Source organism: Schistocerca americana, chromosome 9 (genome assembly GCF_021461395.2).
Source record: "Schistocerca americana isolate TAMUIC-IGC-003095 chromosome 9, iqSchAmer2.1, whole genome shotgun sequence".
Classification (NCBI taxonomy): domain Eukaryota; kingdom Metazoa; phylum Arthropoda; class Insecta; order Orthoptera; family Acrididae; genus Schistocerca; species Schistocerca americana.
In genome coordinates, this window is record NC_060127.1 from 25,330,806 (window position 1) to 25,353,566 (window position 22,761).

The window sequence follows — 22,761 nt, forward strand, 5'->3', positions numbered from 1 at the left end:
GGGATCAGTTGGTAGGACATGTTCTGAGGCATCAAGGGATCACCAATTTAGTATTGGAGGGCAGCGTGTTTGTGTGACTATTGACCTGCCAGCACTTACGGATATATATATCAGAACTAGTCCGATAGATTGTAACAATGAAAATAAAGTAATTTCGTTTTATAGATAATCATAGGAACTTTTTTAGAAAAACAGCTGAGATAATATTAACCTGTTTCAAATTTGTAAATATTTGTGGTGTCTACAACTTCTGTTGGGGAAAAGTAATGCTAGAGGAGGATGTCCCTTTACAAGGTTGTTGTTGTTGTGGTCTTCAGTCCTGAGACTTGTTTGATGCAGCTCTCCATGCTACTCTATCCTGTGCAAGCTTCTTCATCTCCCAGTACCTACTGCAACCTACCTCCTTCTTAATCTGCTTAGTGTATTCATCTCTTGGTCTCCCTCTACGATTTTTACCCACCACGCTGCCCTCCAATACTAAATTGGTGATCCCTTGATGCCTCAGAACATGTCCTACCAACCTATCCCTTCTTCTGGTCAAGTTGTGCCACAAACTTCTCTTCTCCCCAATCCTATTCAATACTTCCTCATTAGTTATGTGATCTACCCATCTAATCTTCAGCATTCTTCTGTAGCACCGCATTTCGAAAGCTTCTATTCTCTTCTTGTCCAAACTATTTATTGTCCATGTTTCACTTCCATACATGGCTACACTCCATACAAATACTTTCAGAAATGACTTCCTGACACTTAAATCTATACTCGATGTTAACAAATTTCTCTTCTTCAGAAACGCTTTCCTTGCCATTGCCAGTCTACATTTTATATCCTCTCTACTTCGACCATCATCAGTTATTTTGCTCCCCAAATAGCAAAACTCCTTTACTACTCATTTCCTAATCTAATTTCCTCAGCATCACCCGACTTCATTCGAGTACATTCCATTATCCTTGTTTTGCTTTTGTTGATGTTCATCTTATACCCTCCTTTCAAGATGCTATCCATTCCAAGTCCTCTGCTGTCTCTGACAGAATTACAATGTCATCAGCGAACCACAAAGTTTTTATTTCTTCTCCATGGATTTTAATACCTACTCCGAATTTTTCTTTTGTTTCCTTTACTGCTTGCTCAATATACAGATTGAATAACATCGGGTAGAGGCTACAACCCTGTCTCACTCCCTTCCCAACCACTGCTTCCCTTTCATGCCTCTCGGCACTTATAACTGCCATCTGATATCTGTACAAATTGTAAATAGCCTTTTGCTCCCTGTATTTTACCCCTGCCACATTCAGAATTCGAAAGAGAGTATTCCAGTCAACAATGTCAAAATCTTTCTCTCCGCCTACAAATGCTAGAAACGTAGGTTTGCCTTTCCTTAATCTATTTTCTAAGATAAGTCGTAAGGTCAGTATTGCCTCACGTGTTCCAGTATTTGTACGGAATCCAAACTGATCTTCCCCGAGGTCGGCTTCTACTAGTTTTTCCATTCGTCTGTAAAGAATTCGTGTTAGTATTTTGCAGCTGTGGCTTATTAAACTGATTGTTCGGTAATTTTCACATCTGTCAACACCTGCTTTCTTAGGGATTGGAATTATTATATTCTTCTTGAAGTCTGAGGGAATTTCGCCTGTCTCATACATCTTGCTCACCAGATGGTAGAGTTTTGTCAGGACTGGCTCTCCCAAGGCTGTCAGTAGTTATAATGGAATGTGGTCTACTCCGGGGGCCTTGTTTCGACTCAGGTCTTTCAGTGCTCTATCAAATTCTTGCTCTTTCATTCCTTACTCCCATTCCATATTCACCTACTACGTTTCCTTCTCTCCCTTTTCCTACTACCAAATTCCAGGCACCCATGACTATTAAATTTTCGTCATCCTTCACTATCTGAATAATTTCTTTTATTTCATCATACATTTCTTCAATTTCTTCGTCATCTGCAGAGCTAGTTGGCATATAAACTTTTACTACTGTAGTAGGTGTGGGCTTCGTATCTATCTTGGCCACAAAAATGCGTTCACTATGCTGTTTGTAGTAGCTTACCCACATTCCTATTTTCCTATTCATTATTAAACCTACTCCTGCATTAACTCTATTTTATTTTTTGTTTATAACCCTGCAGGCACCTGACCAGAAGTCTTTTTCCTCCTGCCACCAACTTCACTAATTCCCACTATATCTAACTTTAACCTATCCATTTCCCTTTTTAAATTTTCTAACCTACCTGCCCGATTAAGTGATCTGACATTCCACGCTCCGATCCATAGAACGCCAGTTTTCTTTCTCCTGATAACGACATCCTCTTGAGTAGTCCCCACCCGGAGATCCGAATGGGGGACTATTTTACCTCCGGAATATTTTACCCAAGAGGACACCATCATCATTTAATCATACAGTAAAGCTGCATGCCCTCGGGAAAAATTATGCCGTAGTTTCCCCTTGCTTTCAGCCGTTCGCAGTACCAGCACAGTAAGGCCGTTTTGGTTATTGTTACAAAGCCAAATCAGTCAATCATCCAGACTGTTGCCCTTGTAACTACTGAAAAGGCTGCTGCACCTCTTCAGGAACCACACATTTGTCTGGCCTCTCAACAGATACCCCTCCGTTGTGGTTGCACCTACGGTACAGCTATCTGTATCGCTGAGGCACACAAGCCTCCCCACCAACGGCAAGGTCCATGGTTCATGGGGGGAGGCTTTACAAGGTACTGGGCATAAAGTACAGAAAGTGCAAAGTAACCTGCAAATTGTACAGAAACCAATAAAAGTTTGTGAGATCCTCCTCTGTTTATCCTCATCCTGAATAAAATTCTGATGTTCCTCCGAACATGCCGGCACACAAGCTTTATTGGTAGTTTCCTTTCCTCCCAGGTTTACAGAAGGTTTGTGATTGTCACAGACCACACAGAAGTTGTCAGATATGGAACAAATGCTATGTATTTTGTCAGTTCTGCAAAACATCCATCGTGACAGTTACCAATTTCTTTAATTACCATGTGCCTTCAACGTGCATGCAGCCCTACACGTGATACAAATCGCACTACTCAATAAAAGCATCAAACTGATGCAGCCTGCTGGATATGCATCAATGCAATGATGCATTCTCAGACGTACTACTCCACAGGACTCATTGCATGCATGTGCACACCAAACTGGGCCCATTGTTGAGACCAGAAACAAAGGGTAATGAACTTTAACATTGTCACAACTGGATAAAGGGTGATTTCTTGATGATTTTACATACTTTTGGGGGTGATGGAGAAAGGTGAATTTACCAGTCTGAGGTAATTGACACTGGTCCAGAAACAAATGAACTGAAAGTAATGTATTTACTTAAATTTATTAAAATAAATTTTATTTATTGTGTATTTTGCACCGAGGTTTGTCAAAATTTTAGTATTTGTGTACTTATCTCATTTTAGGTTGATTTGTAATTGAGTGAAACACGTTCCGATGCCTTCGACAGTGGAATACGTGTGTTGATACTGTTGTTAAGATAGTAGAGGTGGCAACTTTCAAAAAGAAAAAAATGCCAAGTAAACATGGGCTTTAAAATATGTCCCTTAGGAGCTAATGAGTGGTTCCTAATCTTTGCTATTGTGAAACACATCTCTCCTACTTTAAGTGCTTTGGTTTCCGTACTTTTGAAGAGGCAGTATGGACCAAAACAAGAGAAAAGTGAATGAAACATGGGCTCTAAAAGACACACCTTACGGGCTTTGAACACTTGGTCATCTTCTCTACTGTGAAACCCATCTCTTCTACTGAACAAGTGCTCATCGCTCTTATGGTATGCATTTTAGTGTCCATGTTCTTGTTTTGATCCATTCTACCACCTCTGAAAGTTGCCACATCTGCTATGGAACATCAAAACAGATTGTGGAGCATATCACCCAGCAATACTGTGAGAGAAGATACTCTCGGAATTAGAATGATGTCCCCCAAGCTACAGCTGAAGCTGTTAATTAGCTATCAGGTATATAGCTCTGAGAATTTTGACTGCTGAGTAAAAACCTATTTTTTATGTAGTATTTGTGATTTATAATTTATCTTGCTAAAATTTTGTTATGTGTAATTTGATCATACAATGCTGGCTTTCGAGGCTAGTATTTGCATCCTTGGTGATATTGGTTGTATGTGCATTATAGTGCAGTTTTTCTCTGCCTAACATCTTGTCTTCAAATGTCAGAGACATCATCAGAGTCTATAAAGACTCAGATAGTAGTTTCTAACTAGTTATAAGAAAACTATTCAGAGAAAAAAAATTATTGTTGCACATCATAAAGTCTGATGTTTTCATTTGGTACAGGGCTAAATATCTTTTTGAGTTCAACAAGTCGAGCTGTATATACACATCCATACAACAGTTGAGTCATGACTTTATCACTCTGCTTGCTAAGATCACAGAGTTGTGCTTACGTGTGCTCTGAAGCATTTAGTGGGCAAAAGTTGACACTTTGTTTTATCAATCACTGAGACACACAATTTGTCTGATTTCAATCCTTTTGTTTTTGTTCTTTTGAATTTCTATGGCATCTCTGTACATCGTAGAAAAGTAATAACTGCACCTTAATAAAACCCGTACTATTGGGAAAATGAATTTGTTGGCCCGCTGTCTCGGTGCACTATCTGCTACTGCCAATTTATTCATGTTTCCAAGATGACCAGATGATTGCGGCTACTGTATTCTTTAAGCTGGGTGTTGATGCTTCTTTTAGTAGCTACGTAATCTTTATAGCCTCTAATTATGCCTCTAGCTATGTGGATGAACTGTTAGCAGAGAAACATGCCTTAGATGCTGGCCTACTGCCCACGTAACTAAATCAGCAAGGATCTGTAATTCGTTTTTTCTTGTAGACGTTGGTTTCCCACACAACAGATACATAAATAAGTCTATGTTCCAAAGAGCAAGCAACAGAATGTGTGCTCAACATCTGATTAACCCTTTGACTGCTGCAGATGTGCTTCTACAGATGAGCTTTATACATTCCTTGCTGAGAGTGATTTTGTTGTTGCTGTAATGGTCACCTAATGCCAGTACTTGTGCTGAGAGATAGCATTCTGGTCACTATGAAGCACCTATCGTCAAGTTTTAAAAAAACTGTTTGTAGAAAAAAAAATTATTGTTGCACATCTTAAAGTCTGGTGTTTTCATTTGGTACAGGGCTAAATATCTTTTTTGTTACTCATCATGGTCATTGTGCTACTCCAAATTAATTAAAGCAGTGCATGTAATTTTAAATAGTTTACAGAGGTAAAAACACATTGTGTAACCTTTGCATATGATTGGTTTTAGCCCATAAATTGCTGTGTACGAAGTGTGTATATGATATCAAAATTTTATTTAAAATGGAGAGGAGAATGATATCTATGTAGTTCTTAAGTTATCGGTTTTTATACCCGGCAGACGGTCACGTGCAACCTGCTGGTTTCTGTTGCTGTGCATTGTAAATAATGTGGTCATAACAATTGCCGTATTTCGTAAATGGTTCAACATATGAAAACGAGTTTTTTTTGCAAATGATACCATGCAAAGAGGCACATTTATTGTATGATAAATATTTGAAACTTTTTTATTCACTGACATATGGAAGTAACTTGTCAGCAGCAGTGAAAAGGTCGATAGTATGGGATGTATAAACACATCAGTAGCACAGAAGGGAAACCCAGGCGGCATGTTTAAACATGTTCTCAGCACCTGAGGGGGCAGCAGCAGTGTGTGACGAGATAACCCAACCAAAGCAGCTGTAGGACTAAGACAGCAAGGGAAGCTATCAAAATATTATGGAAATCCCAATATTAACTTGGTTATGAACACAGGAATTGGGAGATAAATTTTGTTTTTTATATCTCTAATTCTTTGACATGTGGTGGGACTATGCTTGATATGCCTCATGTTATGTGACCATGTGCTGAACATCATATTTCTTGCAGATACATGTAGTTATTTAGCTGTTTGTTGACCTTGAACCTTTGTGCATATGGGTGAATTTTTTCCTGTGTGTCAAGAGCGTCAGCTGCTGGCAAGCAGTAGTTGAGTGAGGTAGTATTTAGTGCTTGCACCAGTTTTTCGTTGCAAGCGAAATGATGGAATGACTGGAGCTTTGCTACTACATCAAATTTGCTAGGAACTGAGTGACAGCCATGTGGAAACCATTCAGAAGGCTTTCAGTGTTGATGCTATGGACATCATACATATTAAGGAGTTGTACAACTAGTTTAAAGCTGGCTGCACATTGGTGGAGAGCGAGTCAGGTCATTGCCAGTGTGAGCATCGGAGTGATGCAGGAATGTCACATGACTATCAGAGAAATTGTGGAAGAGGTCAGCATCAGCACTTTTTCAGCACATAACATTGTGACTGAAGATTTGGCCGTGAACACAGTGTCGTTGAAATTCGTGCCAAAGCTGCTAACGGCAGAGCAGAAACAGCTTCAAGTTCAAGCCTCGCAGCACATGCTGGACTCCAGCAAACAGTGACCCCTGCTTCGTGGACACCATTATCACTGGTGATGAGTCCTGCGTGTACGGGTATGATCCAGAAACCAAATCCCAGTCATCACAGTGGAAGCATTCCTCATCACCGAGACCAAAGAAGGCTTGCCAAGTGTGCAGCAATGTCAAAGTGACAGTGACTGCTTTCTTTGACTCCCATGGTGTGGTACACCACGAGTACATACCTCAGGGCCAATCAGTCACAGAAGAGTACTCCATGGATGTTCTCTGTTGCCTACATGTTGCTGTGTGGCGCAAGAGACCAGACTGATTTGCAGTCAACAGGAAATTGCCATCTCCGGCACAACGGTGCTCTAGTATTTTTCTCACACTTGATTCAGGCTTTTTTGATGAAAAACCAGATTCCTATGCTTCAACGAGCTCCTTATTCTCCTGATATAGCCCTCTGCGACTTCTGCCTGTTCCTCAAACTCAAGAGGCTATTGAAAGGAATGTGACTTCAGATGAGATGACATTATGGCAGCAGCAACAGAGACCTAAACTCCGTTTGAAGGAGGCTTTTTCGGCATGCCCCCAACAGTGGCGGCACCAGTGGGAGAGGTGTGTGTGGTCCCAAGGGAACTACTTTGAGGGTGATTAGGTGTCCGACACTCCAGGTAAACCAGCTTTTTCCTGGCCAAAGATCTCATACTTTTCTAACAGATGTCTTATTATTGGGATCCACACACTGTGGCAATTTGTTTGACTCTGTAGGATATCAGTATCAGAATAGTTGTTCCTTTTTTGTTGTTACAGCATCAACAAAAGAGGCTTGTTTCACTAGATGCTATTGAGGATTGTGAGATTCAGTAATCCATATATTAAATTAGATTTTGATGTATTTATGATTATACATCCTACTTAGGTATTTTAATTTCTTTCTTCCTGGTGCATAACCTCTGTTTCCGAGTGGTTATTATTTTTGTCGACAGATGTTTCGTATTAATTAGCCAACTAGTTCCTCAATATAGTCTTTGACCTTGCAGCATTTTGTATTTAAAAAAAGTACTGGAACATTACTTATGATGATAAAAAAACTTCAACATGTAAAGATAATTTAGCACACTAATCTGATCCAAACAACAAAATTATTGTTATTTTATTTATGCTGACTTGCATCAGTTCGATCATATGTCAGAGAATCTCTCCAGTGGTGCCCTTTCGTGGTTGCCGGCTGTCAGCTAAATGTGTCCCTCTGACAGGCTGGTGACAGTCTGCTCTCGACGAAGTGTTGCTGCGGTCCCTGCTGGTTCGACTGAAACACACAAAAGTAAACATTTTGTAACTATTTCACAAAATCAGAATAGATAAAAATCCGTAATTATGTTTCAAAAACAAAAGTTTAACTTACACCAAAAATTCTGTTACCTTACAGCTATTAACGATAATTTACCGGCTGTTTCCACAGTCGACAGCTCTTCCAACCTACGAAGAGGCGGTGCGTGGGTGCGATCGCAGCATGGCTGGCGTCGGTGGCACGGTGGGGGGCGGAGGCACCTCCCTGAGTGCGGGTGGCGGCCAGGGCCACCGCGGCCACGGGCGCGGCCACTGGGCGGGCCTGGGGTCGGGCCGCCGGCCGGTGCACGTGACACGCCAGTCCTCCAGGTGAACGGCCGACAGTCGGCTCTGCTCCGCTCTGTACTGCCAGCCCCACTCTAGCTGGCAGGCTTATCACTGATTTATGTGGCCTCGAGCTCTCAGAAACAGTGTTAACTGATTCTACCGTCACTACTGCTTCTTATTTGTGCTTATTTGTGTTTTATTGGCATGTTGACTGATCCGTTAGATTTCAGGTGCATAGCTCCAGAAACTCTATTTCTTCAACTGATGTTTAGGCCACACACCTTTCAGGTGAAGAAATGGGAGTTGTTATGGAAGATGTAGGGGATTCAGTGTCAGAATCAGAATTTAACGTCATTCAGGCCACTGACACCCAAATGCCTATTCAGTCTGGTGTTGTAACAATATAACAAAATGACTAAATACAATAACAATTTGGAACATTTTGATATACAAGGAAAATTGGTGCGATAGAGTAGATCACGCAGTGTGATGAGTTGGAGAAATGCGTGGGTTAAGTGAAGTATAGCTGAGAGGAAGTGTTCAGCTGAGTTTAATCATTTAATAGGACTGTGTGCCAGGTGTTTATTGATCTCCATAGCTCTTTTTGATAAGCGGGAAACATGGGACTGCATCTGGTGGCAGTGACCTCCACTCGGTACACGCTCAGTAAATGTGGACTTGGAATTCTGCAACCTCCTGCACAATTACAAAAATTATATCTCCCCCCCCAATCTGTAACATAGTGTTATGAGACCCATAATCCTTATAACAGCTTTTTGTCTGCTTAGATCGCAGAGGTTCTCTTTATTTTATATGACCGGCTTCTGTTCTCTTTTAAAATCATCAGTTCTGCAGTAAAAAAGATCGAATGAACAGTCAGAGAATTTATATAACTCGGGTGTGTCAAAAATCACATATATACATTAAAATATGCCTGTTGCAATACTAATTGAGCAAGTATACCTTGTAGCCCGTACTGCTAAACTAAAGCTCTTTTGTTTGTGATAGCGAAAAGAGGGTGATAAATTTACTTGATTGTCTATGAGCTTCACAGCATAATCAAATCCACTCATGCTCATTGCAGGAAACAGAACTGTAAAATTAGTATGCAGACTTTGCATGCTGCAGTTGTTAGTCATTTCCAACTTAAGGATGTATTTGAAGAATTAGAAATGTAGTCTGCAAAAAGGAAAGAGCCAGACAAGATAATTTGGCAATCAAAATGAGTTAGATTACAACATTTACAGTTATATTTAAAAGTAAATACCTGGTGTTTTTGTAAAGATTCTACGCACACACACACACACACACACACACACACACACACACACACACACACAGAATTCAACCTGGTAGAATTTTGCGCAGAGCATAACTTAATCATAGCTAACACTTGGATTAAGAATCATGAGAGAAGGTTGTATACATTGAAGAGGCCTGGAGACACTGGAAGGTTTCACATAGATTGTATAATGATAAGACAGAGATTTTGGAACCAGGTTTTAAATTGTAAGACATTTCCAGGGGCAGATGTGGACTCTGACTATAATTTATTGGTTATGAACGGTAGATTAAAACTGAAGAAACTGCAAAAAGATGGGAATTTAAGGAGGTGGGACCTGGATAAACTGAAAGAACCAGAGGTTGTGGAGTGTTTCAGAGACAGCGTTAGGGAACAACTGACAAATACAGGGGAAAGAAATTGAGTAGAAAAAGAATGAGTAGCTTTGAGAGATGGAATAGTGAAGGCAGCAGAGGCTCAAGTAGGTATAAAGACGAGGGCTAGTAGAAATCCTTGGGTAACAGAAGAGATATTGAACTCAATTGATAAAAGGAGAAAATATAAAAATACAGTAAATGAAGCAGGCAAAAAGGAGAATACAAATGTCTCAAAAATGAGATCGACAGGAAGTGCAAGATGGCTAAGCAAGGATGGCTAGAGGATAAATGTAAGGATGTAGAGGCATATATCACTAGGGATAAGATAGCTACTGCTTACAGGAAAATTAAAGAGACCTTTGGAGAAAAGAGAACCACATGTAGGAATATTAGGAGCTCAGATGGAAAACCAGCCCTAAGCGAAGAAGGGAAAGCAGAAAAGTGGAAGGAGTACGTACAGCGTCTATACAAGGGCAATGTTATGGAACTGGAAAAGGACGTAGATGAAGATGAGATGGGAGGTATTATACTGCGTGAAGAATTTGACAAAGCACTGAAAGACCTAAGTCGATACAAGGTCCCAGGAGTAGACATCATTCCATTAGAACTACTGATAGCCTTGGGAGAGCCAGTCCTGACAAAACTCTTCCATCTGGTGAGCAAGATGTATGAGACAGGTGAAATACCCTCAGACTTCAAGAAGAATATAATAATTCCAATCCCAAAGAAAGCAGGTGTTGACAGGTGTGAAAATTACTGAACTATCAGTTTAATAAGTCACGGTTGCAAAATACTAACACGAATTCTTTACTGGCGAATGGAAAAACTGGTAGAAGTCGACCTTAATTAAGATCAGTTTGGATTCTGTAGAAATGTTGGAACACGCGAGACAATAATGACCCCAAGAGTTTTCTTAGAAGATAGATTAAGGAAGGGAAAACCTACTTTTCTAGCATTTGTAGACTTAGATAAAGCTTTTGACAATGTTAACTGGAATACTCTGTTTAAAATTCTGAGTGTGGCAGGGGTAAAATACAGGGAGCGAAAGGCTATTTACAGTTTGTGCAAAAACCAGATGGCAGTTACAAAGTGTGTCGGGGGGGCACGAATAGCAAGCTGTAGTTGAGAAGGGAGAAGACAGGGTTGTGGCCTATCCCCAATGCTGTTCATCTTTATATTGAGCAAGCAGTAAAGGGAACAATAGAAAAATTAGGAGTAGGAATTAAAATCCATGGAGAAGAAATAAAAACCTTGAGATTTGCCGATGACATTGTAATTCTGTCAGAGACAGCAAGGACCTGGAAAAGCAGTTGAACGGAATGAACAGTGTCTTGAAAGGAGGATATAAGATGAACATCAATAAAATAAAAACGATGATAATGGAATGTAGTCAAATTAAATCAGATGATGCTGAGGGATTTAGACTAGGAAATGAGACACTTAAAATAGTAGATGAATTTTGATGTTTGGGGAGCAAAATAAGTGATAATGTTTGAAGTAGAGAAGATATAAAATGTAGACTGGGCTATGGCAAGGAAAGCATTTCCGAAGAAGAGAAATTTGTTAACATTTTGTATAGATTTAGGTGTCAGGAAGTCTTCTTCTGAAAGTATTTGCATGCAGTGTAGCCAGGTATGGAAGTGAAACATGGACGATAAATAGTTTGGACAAGAAGAAAATAGAAGCTTTCGAAACGTGGTGTTACAGAAGTATGCTGAAGATTAGCTGGTAGATTATGTAACTAATGAGGAGTCACTGAGTAGAATTGGGGAGAAGAGGAATTTGTGGCGCAACTTGACAAGAAGAAGGGATCAGTTGGTGCAGCATATTCTGAAGCCTAGAGGGTAAAAATTGTAGAGGGAGACCAAGGGATGAATACACTAAGTAGATTCAGAAGGATGTAGGCTGCAGTAGGTGCTTGGAGATGAAGCTTGCACAGGATAGAGTAGCATGGAGAGCTGCATCAAACCAGTCTCTGGACTGAAGACCACAACAACAGAAGTAATAGTCAGTTTGAGTGTATTAGTACTAATTATAATTTTCTGTTGATTTACTGTAGCAGTCTGCAGCAGATGAGTCTGTGTCTTAATGTGTAACTTAACTCATTCCTAACCCATGAAGGTTCTCCTTCATGATGGGATTTGTGTAACACAAAATGTGAAAGAATGAAAAGGAAGCGCAGGGAAGCCGTAAAAAGGAAATGGTCATGACACTTGTTTAGTGAGTTATATTGTGAAAAATAAAATTGTTTGAGTTATAAAACAACAACAACAACAACAACACAACGACGACACACACAGACAGAGGGAGGGGGGGGGGGGGGGGAGAGAGAGAGAGAGAGAGAGAGAGAGAGAGAGAGAGAGTGTGTGTGTGTGTGTGTGTGTGTGTGTGTGTGTGTGTACTGGACACTACCAGGAATTGCAGACAGATGGTGCTACTCCTGGAGTTGTACTGATTTCTATGTCAGTTGAACAGCTTTCAAAATGTCTTTGTGTTCACTGATTTTGTACTGTGGAAAATATTCTGGATAATCCATGAACTTGATTCTGTATACAGGTTTAGCCTAAATGATTCATTGGGGTTTGAAGCACTGTTTATTTACAAGTATTCAACGTATAAAGAAGAGTGATACATGAAAAGATACACACTCATCAAGTTTCTGGTACAGTCCACAAATGTCCAGTGTGTGCACGGTATACATCCAAACGGTAATCAAGTTCCATTACACATCCAGTTGCGCATTTCCATCGGTATCTGTCACAGCAGCAGTGATGTTTTCCTGCAGTTCTTTCAATGTTGTTGGCATTAGGGGTACGTAAACCCCACAGGAAGGAACTCGGCACAGAGGAGCATCACCCAGACCACCGCACTCTGTCCACATATGTGGCAGTTCTCTGCTGAGAAAGGCCAGGCAGTTGTGCTCTAGTGATGTGAAGCCCTGTCCTATTGAAAGCTGAGGACTCAGCTGTCACTTTGAAAGTTGAGAGCTCAGCTATCAGTTGTGGCAACGACAGCAACTGCAGCATATCCAGGTACACGGAACCTGCCAGTCTCTTCTCGATGAAGAAAAAGGGACTGTATGCCTTTGTCTTGGATATGGCATAGAGGATATATACTCAGGTAAATCCCCTTCCAACTCCGCACAGACATGCGGCAATTCAGTTTCCCACGCTCTCACACTGTGTCGATTCACATTTCTCGACAGACAGAAAATTGCCTCATCACTGAATATCTACGTCTCCGCGAAGTTGCTGTTGTCATCATCATCTTGAACTTTGATTGCTTTCTGTGTTCTCACCTGATGGTCATTGACTCCAACTGGTGGGCATAATCATCTGGATTCAGGTGTTATAACATTTGCAAATGGTAGATTTGAAATGCAGACACCGCAGTACAACACTTCACACTGCATGTGTAGTTCATGGCTTACACCAACGGGATGGTTTATGGGGGGATCCGCACAAAGCTGTGGTTTACACACCCCACAATTTCCTCTGAGACATGCAGTAGCCCTGTGCTTTTCCCTTTACACAGACAGACAACCAGTATCACAAAACAGATGAAACCAACACAAATGTTCCGTTTCTGTATTTGCATTTGCATATTATAATTATTAGATTACAGATGTTATATCTGCTATGTTAGTATTTTATAGCAATATTTAGAGGATGCAATCATTCATTGCTTACCATCTGTGCTAGAGAGAGATGGCAATTTTCCTACAGTATGCTCTCTGTAGTAAGAGCCAGTACCTGTATTACTAATTTTCAGTGAACTACAGTTCCACTTGGCTTTCGGATATTGTTTATGGGTTCAGTTGATGATGTTCATTCCCCGTGTTCGATTCCCGGCGGGGTCAGGGATTTTCTCTGCCTCGTGATGGCTGGGTGTTGTGTGATGTCCTTAGGTTAGTTAGGTTTAAGTAGTTCTAAGTTCTAGGGGACTGATGACCTTAGATGGTAAGTCCCATAGTGCTCAGAGCCATTTTTTGATGATGTTCATTATCTCTGATATAATTAGTGAATACCACTAACTAGAAGAAAACATTTTTAAGAATAAAGATTTGAACAGTGTGCAGACAGACATTTTGCAAGTAATTTTTACATTTATGTTTTTAATAGTTACACCAGCTATTAAATAAGAACTGAGGAGAAAGAAACACTAGTCACAAACTGATATTCAGATTGCAATAGTGTCTTGGGTTTTGTGTTATGAAGGATAGCAACAGGAAATAAATCACCTCCCTAGCATATTCAAAATTGTCAACATTTATCAAACAGTGGAAAATCATGTGAAATGGTTATATTCCTACACACCACATAGACAAGGTGTTGAATGGAAGGCAGGCACATTGAAAGTAGACTGCTATCTCTCTCTCTCTCTCTCTCTCTCTCTCTCTCTGTCTCTGTCTTGCTCTCACGCACGCACACACACACACACACACACACACACACACACACACACGACCACAGTCATATTCAGGTGCAGCACATTACCCTCCTAACCTCCTCCCCCTCCCTCCACATCCCTCTTCTGTACTGCACTACCCACTTCTTTCAATGTGACTGTCTGCCACCGCCTCTTCTGTTTGATGGGTAGCAATCTATTTCATAATGTCAATATTTAGCAATCTTCACATCATGACGAATGCTCCTTTTTGACCTTTCTGCAGCACGTCCCACACAGCCTCCCTGAGGAGCGGTTCTGCAGCCGGCGACTCTATGGGGTCTACAGACACCATGACACCGAGCGAAGTTTCGACAACTGTGACACTAGACACAGTGTCATCACACACGTGCAGTAGCGGCGTCAGTGGCAGCGGCAGCGGTAGTGGCGGAGCAGCGAGCTGCCGTGCTATCTGTGGCAGCCTCGCCTCGTTTGACACCAGCTCCGCGCTCAATACTGAAGGTCAGTGATAGCAGGAGAGCGAAGTGTACAGCAGTATGTAAATGTAAGATTATAAAAATAAGAACATCAAAAGTAAGAAAAAATTGGTCTACCAGATGAGGCATGACACTGAATCTGTGTAACATCGCTTCTCGACAGTGGCCTCTGTTCGATGAGAAAGAAAACCCAAAAGTACGAGGGCTATCCACAAAGTACATTACGTTTTCGTTTGTGTCCGTTAGGGGCGGGGCTAGTGCAGCCATCTTGGTGTCATGGCATTCCGCCGCTCAGTCGGCATCCTGCCGTGCTAGTGAGAGGTTCGTGCTGTACTCCGTTGAGTTACTGTGACAGTTTGAAATGTCAGCGTTAATTGAAAATGCCGCGAAGTGTGAAGTGCGTGCTGTAATAAGGTTTCTGACTGCAAAAAACTGTACACCGATAGAAATCTATCGGCAGCTTTGTGAAGTGTATGAGGACAACATAATCACTGAAGGTGGAGTGCGTCAATGGGTCATAAAATTTAAAAATGGCCAAACTAACATTCGCGATGAAGAGCGAAGTGGAAGACCCAGCATAGTGACTGCCGAACTTGTCAAAAAAGTCGATGCCGCGGTCCATGAAAACCGTAATTTCACAATAACTCTCTATGAGCTTTACACAAATGTCACGAAGTGTGTTGCACAAAATCATTACCGAAAATTTTGGTTACCACAAGTTTTGTGCAAGATGGATACCAAAAATCTTGACAGAGATTCACAAAAATCAGCGAATGGCTGCAGCGTTAACGTTTTTGGACGCTTACGAGAAAGATGGCGACTTATTACTCGATCGCATCGTTACTGGTGACGAAACATGGGTTAAGCATGTGAACTGCGAGACAAAATTGCAGTCAATGCAGTGGGGGCACACAAATTCCCCCCAAAAACCCAAGAAATGCATACAGACAATGTTGGCAAGGAAGGTGATGGCGACTGTCTTTTGGGACAGAAAAGGTGTGATTTTTGTGGATTTCTTGGAAAGAGGCACTACAATAAACTGTCAAAGGTATTGGCAAACTCTGCACAACCTCAGAAGAGCAATACAAAACAAGCGCAGGGGAAAGTTGGGCTCAAAGATCTTGCTGATTGACGACAACGCCCGGGCCCACACGGCAAATGCCACTCGTGAAGTTCTCGAATCTTTTAAGTGGGAGTTGTTTCCTCATCTGCCGAACAGTCCCGACCTGGCACCGAGCGACTTCCACTTATTCCCAGCAATGAAGAAGTGGTTGGCTATGCAGCGTTTTGATGACGACACACAGCTTCAAGAAGAGGTAACCACGGGGTTGAAGGTGCAGGTGGCCGAATTTTACGACGAAGTAATTTCCAAGCTCGTCCATCGCTATGATAAGTGCCTTAATTTAAATGGCAACTATGTAGAAAAGTAGTATTTAAGTGTGTCTTTCATCTGTATATAATAAAAAAAAATTTCCAATACTTTATTTATTTTTAATTCCAAAACGTAATGTACTTTGTGGATAGCCCTCGTATCTTTAGGTATGCTGTATCCAGCTGATGGGGAGGATGTTGACCACTTCCAAGTAGTCCTAGACATTTTTCAGAGAATTTGGAAGAAGATAGAAGAGATACAGAAAAGCCAGCAACCAAGTGCAGGAATAGTATTTATCAGTGACATGTTTACTCACTCCACCACGTTAAGTTTGAGTAAAATCTGGTTCCTTGGCAGGGACTCTTTCATAAAATATTCTGACAGTAATGGCCCAGGAGCTGTTTGTGGGAATGTTGTCGCCAGTGAAAGGCCAAGTCAGTGCCACAGTGGCCGGTGGCACCGAGTCCTTGCTGACTGCATACCACATCAGCTCTTGTGCCGTGATGAGGCTAGGCAACTGACAGAAACCGTGCGGGCTGCGGCTCGAACCCGGGACCCTCGAGGTCCGGCGAGAGTGTTGGGCGACGGCACACGTGGGGCGGCCTCGCCTCATAGAGTCTGATCTATAGCCAGGAATTGTCAGGGCTAGCTGACGGCTCCCGTATCCGGTGATGCCGATTGGCAAGGATGGTACAGTTTGGCCACACTTTCGACCGACAACTTTAGAGACTGCCAATCAAATGTGTGGTGCCGAAGGAACGCTGCTAGCGACAGAGTTGTCTCCGACCGAGTGTGTCGGGCTCCTATCGTGGAGCGACCCAGACACCCACTGATAGCAGAACATTGCACTGCAGGGTGTGGCACTTGCACTGTTGCAGCACATAGGTGCAGGATTACATCGGTGGCTGGCCTACGTAGCCTCTGACTGGTTGTGACCAGTAATCTCTTCAGTGCGGATGTGCAGCAGGCTAAGACTCTTATGGGAATGAGTGTAATGCCATGAGTAATGAGGATAATGGATAAGGCGCATTGCATTGACAGTGTGTGGATAAGTTGAGAGTTAGGGTCTGACAGGAGCCGTGCAAGTGTAGCCCACGGTGTTGCGATGACCACTGTGTGTGGATGGAATAGTGACAAGAGCATCTGCATAGTAAGCGGGAGACCCGGGTTCGAATCCTGGTCTGGCACAAATATTCTACTTTCTCCAATGATGCAGTCGAAGTCTGTAATTTATTTGTGTGTTCCTGTTGTGACCTTCACCTGACAAGTATTGTGTTATACTTCTACAGAACGTTGGTCCTCGATTATGAAATAAACAGAGCATATGTGACCTGTCGTGCTAATCTCTTACAGGTGTTCCACTTCTCGAGGAAAGTGAACTGGAGGAGGCCGACCTCTCTGGCCCGTGCAAGCGCCGACGCCCGTCACCGGACCCGCCGGGGGTCGCCTGATGCAGGGTTCACGGGGGGCGGTACTCGCCCCCCTTGCCGCCCCTGTGCCCACTCCCCGTTCCGCCGCCACCGCCTCCGCGCAGGCTGCGCAAGTTGTAAGTCTGGCTCCTGGGCACACGGGATAGGCTAGAGTTCCCTGTCCTTCGGGGACGGGCTCAGCAGTAGGAAGTGTAATGGCTGCTTATTGTCACCCAACTTATCTGTCTCCACGGCATTCCAAAGCTACAAGACTCCCGAGTTTCGTAATCTAATGCAGTACACAGAAGTGTGTAATATGAAAACCAAATTCTTGTTTATTCGCTTAAAAGCAAAAAACGGGATGGCTCTTGGGAACTGATAGTAAATTATTGCTTTTCTGTCATCCTTTGTTAGCTCTAATCAAATTCTTGTTTGTTCCTGTTACTATAATTTTTTGTTTACATGTGGTGTGTATTATTCTTTCTCCATGACTTTGAGTTGTTAACTGTCAGAAAGATCCTCTTTCAGACTGCGGATCATTTATGTTGATCGGTTATCAGAAATTGATTGTTAAGAATATTTTCTTTTTAATGTACACTACCTCATTTTGGATCTGGAACAACATACAGTGTTTGAATGAACATTTACAATCTAATAATAGTTGCTACTGTATATAAATATATCTTATGCAGTTTCAGGTCTGTGCATAAAAAAGAAAAACAAATTGAGGATTGATCCTAGTTATTAAAGATCTGAGGAGAAAAAGGAAATAATCAGGAAAGGCATATTTCTATAGTATATAGCAAAATGGACATATAATATGCACTAATCAGAACTGAAAGATCAAAATACTTGAAGCACACTTTTAATGATGTTTCCTGCATTGAGAATCTGTCGTCCAGTTTCCTCTGTTACCACCCTTCGACTGTTCCAGCTATAGCACTGAAGTCTCCAGTGAACCTTGCATAGAGGAAGAAAAGTCTTAGAAAAACAATATATTATTTATATCATCAGGTGTATAATTGTAGGTATATTTTGCCTTGTTTTCTGTCCCTGCATCAGTTACCATATCACACATCTTTTAAAAGCTCATGAGACTGCATCACATCCTATAATGGTGTGACTAACTCCTATTATACTGTCAGAAAACGTTTACAGTGTAATGTAAATCCCTCCCTGCCCTATTAGAAGAATTTATAACTTTCAATTAAAGTTTAAATCTTGATATAGTCTCTGCAACAAAAACTGTTAGCATTTATATTAGTAACTTTGTCGTAGTTAAGTGTTGTGAAAGTATAAAATTATAAAACCTATGGTAATGTATTAACCAACATTTAAGTCAATTAAGTGAATTTTTGACATTACCCTCATGAGAGCAGGCTTTTTCTTTTAAAAAACAGAAAAGGCATAAAATTGTTGGTTTATCGCGTTGTTGGATAATAGGACATATAGTGGTTTCAATCACAGTGAGAAATAATGAAGGAAGGATAAACTAACTCTTCTTTAGCTGCTGAGGCATTAATAATTGTGCAAAGTCATGTGTGTCATATTATATGGTAAAATGCAGGATAATGTAAACAAATGTTATGACTTTGTATGCAGTATTCAAAATGCTGATATGTCATTTATCAGATCTGTAGATATTTAGAAGGCTTCTTTATTATGTGGGAGTTATCTTAAATGTTCTGTGCAACATTGTTGGTCAGAAATTACTACATAGTACAATCTCGTAGTGTAAATTTAGTTAGTTACTCAATATGGATGTTGTAGGTCAGTATATGAGCACTTAGGTGACTTGTTATATTTATTGCTGTTAAATCACTCTGTCCATAATGTGCAAAGCGGTCGCACCAGTTTTATATGTGTTTTGCTTAATATAGACATGTATTAGCTCTCAAACTACATGGTGTGTAGACATATCGGCAGAAGCCCTCTTAACTAAGAAACAAATATGAGCTCATTTAGAAGCAAGGGCTTTACTGAAATACTCGTAAGATAGTGAGTGTCAGAAAGCTTAGTTGCATTACAGTCAGCACTTATGTTTTTATTTGTATATTATATTTGTTCCATTTGTATTTCTTGCAAAGAGCCAAGCAAAATTAAGTTTCACCAGTGTAATCTAGTCGTAGATTAGTTATACTTCAGCTTCAGAATGTAACAGGTCAAACATTACAAATGTTACATCATCATCTGTCTTGTCTATCTGTTCACAGCAGAATATAAAGGTTCAAACATCATCCATTGAGATTATTATATTGGTGTATTAGAAATGCTGGGTATGTTGTGTGTGTGTGGGTGTTTGTGCATGTGTGTGTGTGTGTGTGTAAATATATATAAATTTGTAGCTAGTCCTCTTTTTGAGGTTTCTTATTTTAATATAATTATACTGACAAACTCTTGATGTAAATGTACACATAAGCAATGCATTCTGGAGATTTTTTAATTTATTTTGTTTAAATTGACAGATGTTTCAGCAGGAAAGAGAAAATATTTTAGTGTGTCTGCCTGAATGTATAACCTGATGTTGCCCTTCACTGGCTGCCCATGAGGCCTACTTGATATAGCTGTTGCTCAGAAATTTGCAAACTGTCATTTTGGAAAGGGAAAAAAGAGTTGCAACCTGTAAATATATTTGAAAATTTGAAGGGTGTAGTAGATTTGTAGGTCAGGTCATTGCACATGATAAAACTGCAACAGGAAAGGTGTCTTCACAAGCTGATCTGCATTTTTATAAAACAATATGAACGAAATAGTAGCATTAAGTTTTTTAGTTTATTTTCCCCCCCTTCATACTCTGTACTACTGAAAATATTCCCTCATATGTCCCCATTAATGTTTATAAAATGTGTGCCAATAATAATCATTATATTGTTAAGGATAATTAGTAACATTCTTGCTTCCATTTTGTGATGATAAAATAATATATGAATGAGTACAAGGATTGGTGTTCAGATAAAAAAAATTATCTAGATAATGTTATTTCTTGCCCATTTGCGATAGAATATGTTCTGTTTATCGTACAGGTGATTTCTGTCAGTAATGGAACATATAAATCTATTTTACATTTTTGAAATGTATTTAATGTTCCTAAGAGATACATTTGTACAGCCATATTAACAGAGATCCATAGTTTTGATAAATGAACTATTGAATATGCATTATTTACACACATTAGCAGATCAGTGGCTTTTATTGCTATAATTTGCTATAAAAATTATATTTGTTAATGCAAGATTTATAAAATAACTGAATGAAACCTGTTTTTGCAACTACATATGTATTTTTTCTTTCTTTTTTTTTACTGTTTGCCAGTAATTAAATTTCTCGGTAATTGGTAAGTGTGGAAACAGATGGTGTTAAGACAAATAAGTTTTTTCAAATACGCCAAGTCTTCAAGCCATGCAAACTGACTGATTCTTGAATATTTTTAAGTCCTCTTTGTAAAAAGCAAGTAAAGCAAGTATCTTAGGACTAACCGCTGTCTTTATTAACCATTAATAACTGTAATACGGAACTAAATTAATGTTTTTTGGTACACTATATGTTCCTGTTTATCTCTTACTAAAAATGGATACAGTAGTATTTTCATTGCCAATTGTTGATACGATTGCGTTGCTTTAATGTATTAGAAAAGTCAGTTACACAGGGCTTCAGATACTGAGTGGTAATGCTCTAAGTCCTGCCACAAATTCATGTTACGTTAGTTAAGTAAAGTGTTTCATTGTTCTAAGGTGTGATCTCATTGTGCTACAGTTTTTTCCTTCACAGAAAAATCAAAGAAACTTGACACAAATAAAAATAATATGCTAATGTTACGAAAGTAGTCATCTATATTACCTGAGGTGTAACTGATGATAAAATGAGAGAACTTTTCACAGATTACGCCATCCTTAGAGATTACTTTCTAATATTTATGCTAGTATTTATTTATGTTAGCCTCCACCTGAAAAGTTTTACTTATTTATCACATTTGCTGTTACTAATCAGGTGCAGTAATAAGTACATAAGATTGTAAATTGACATTTAATTTTTATTGTGGTTTTCAAACAAGCGGGACTGCCCTTCCTGCCTTTGTTCAGAATTTATCGTTTGATACGATGTAAGTAAGTAAGTATTGTATGATGCTACCGTTACAGGATACATTCCACATCTCCCTCCTGTGTCGACACACGACACACTGTCGGACCAACTTTATTTGAACATGTGACAATGTTTCTCCTTTTATTTGTTGACATGGTAATGTGATTCTTCTTTTAAGATAGTATACATTGCATATTTTCAGCTTGCAAACAAGCAATTTCAACTGAGCGAGATTGTGCAGCAGTTAGCACACTGGACTCGCATTCAGGACGACGATGGTTCGAACCTGCGTTTGGCCTTCCTGATTTAGGTTTTCCACAATTTCCCTAAATCGCTTAAAGCAAAAGCTGGGATGGTTCGTTTGAAAGGGCATGGCCGACTTCCTTGCCTAATCCCATGAGGCCGATGTCCTAGCTGTTTGGTCTCCTCCCCCAGATTGACCAACTGACCAAACAATCAGTTGTAAGTGATCCTATAGAAAAAAAGTCCATTGGTGTGAGGGTTGGTGACCTCCATTTTACTGCATTTTTTGATCTAATGTCCAGGAAATTGGTGGTCCAAACAGGGCCAGTTAGAGGACATTTTTCTGCACAAACAAGTTGTTATCTTGTGCACCCCTCCCTCCTCACCCTCATAAACTTTCACCTGTGTCAGTTTTCACTACCAATTTTGCAACACATTGTATGCAAGTCTTGCACATGGGCACCTATCTCAGCTTGGCATGCCAAGCAGCCATTACTAATTGTGGAACATCCAGTATTGAAATCCTACAGTTGTGGTGCCTCTGGCCCCCCCTCAACTTGGCACTTCAAGTGTTGGTTCGTTTCGCGTGGACCATTCTGTAATTTGGTAGTGCTCCATCTTGCAAGAAGACCCCACTTTCATCTGGGACTGACACAAAGATGTCAATTTTCAGCATGATGAGATAGACCATCAGACTATGTTTGCTTCAATGAAGAAAACACACAGATCTTGTAGCCTCAAATCCAGTAGCACACTGTGAGTTCCTCCTCACCTTGGCTTTTACAGTTAGACATCGAATGTGTGTTGCTATCCATCTGCTACCTTCCAATTTGTGTGTTCACGTAATCACTAACATAAAAAATTGTCTCATCTGAAAAAAGAATGCAACTGTCAGATTTATTCATTTTCCATTTTGCAATTTCTCTTGGCTGAAGCTTCCTTTGTTTTTTCTCCATTGCTGTATGTTTTGCTCTCCCTGATACTTCTATATGTAATCTATATTAAATTAAAACTTGTCAACTTTCCTCTTTGCTATTAATATTTCATCACCTTTTAAA

The 22,761-nt window shown here is 40.4% G+C and overlaps 1 protein-coding gene across 1 annotated transcript in view; it reads left to right on the forward strand.

The window, feature by feature from the left end:
- The window catches only part of LOC124551226 (sushi, von Willebrand factor type A, EGF and pentraxin domain-containing protein 1-like), a 102,078-nt gene extending 83,372 nt beyond the window's left edge, over window positions 1–18,706 (forward strand). The window contains exons 9-11 of the mRNA XM_047126219.1: window positions 7,903–8,099; window positions 14,389–14,624; window positions 17,325–18,706. Coding sequence (XP_046982175.1) covers window positions 7,903–8,099; window positions 14,389–14,624; window positions 17,325–17,422 — 531 coding nt within the window. The 3' untranslated portion in view covers window positions 17,423–18,706. The remainder of the gene's footprint in view (window positions 1–7,902; window positions 8,100–14,388; window positions 14,625–17,324) is intronic.
- Window positions 18,707–22,761: the final 4,055 nt, after the last annotated feature.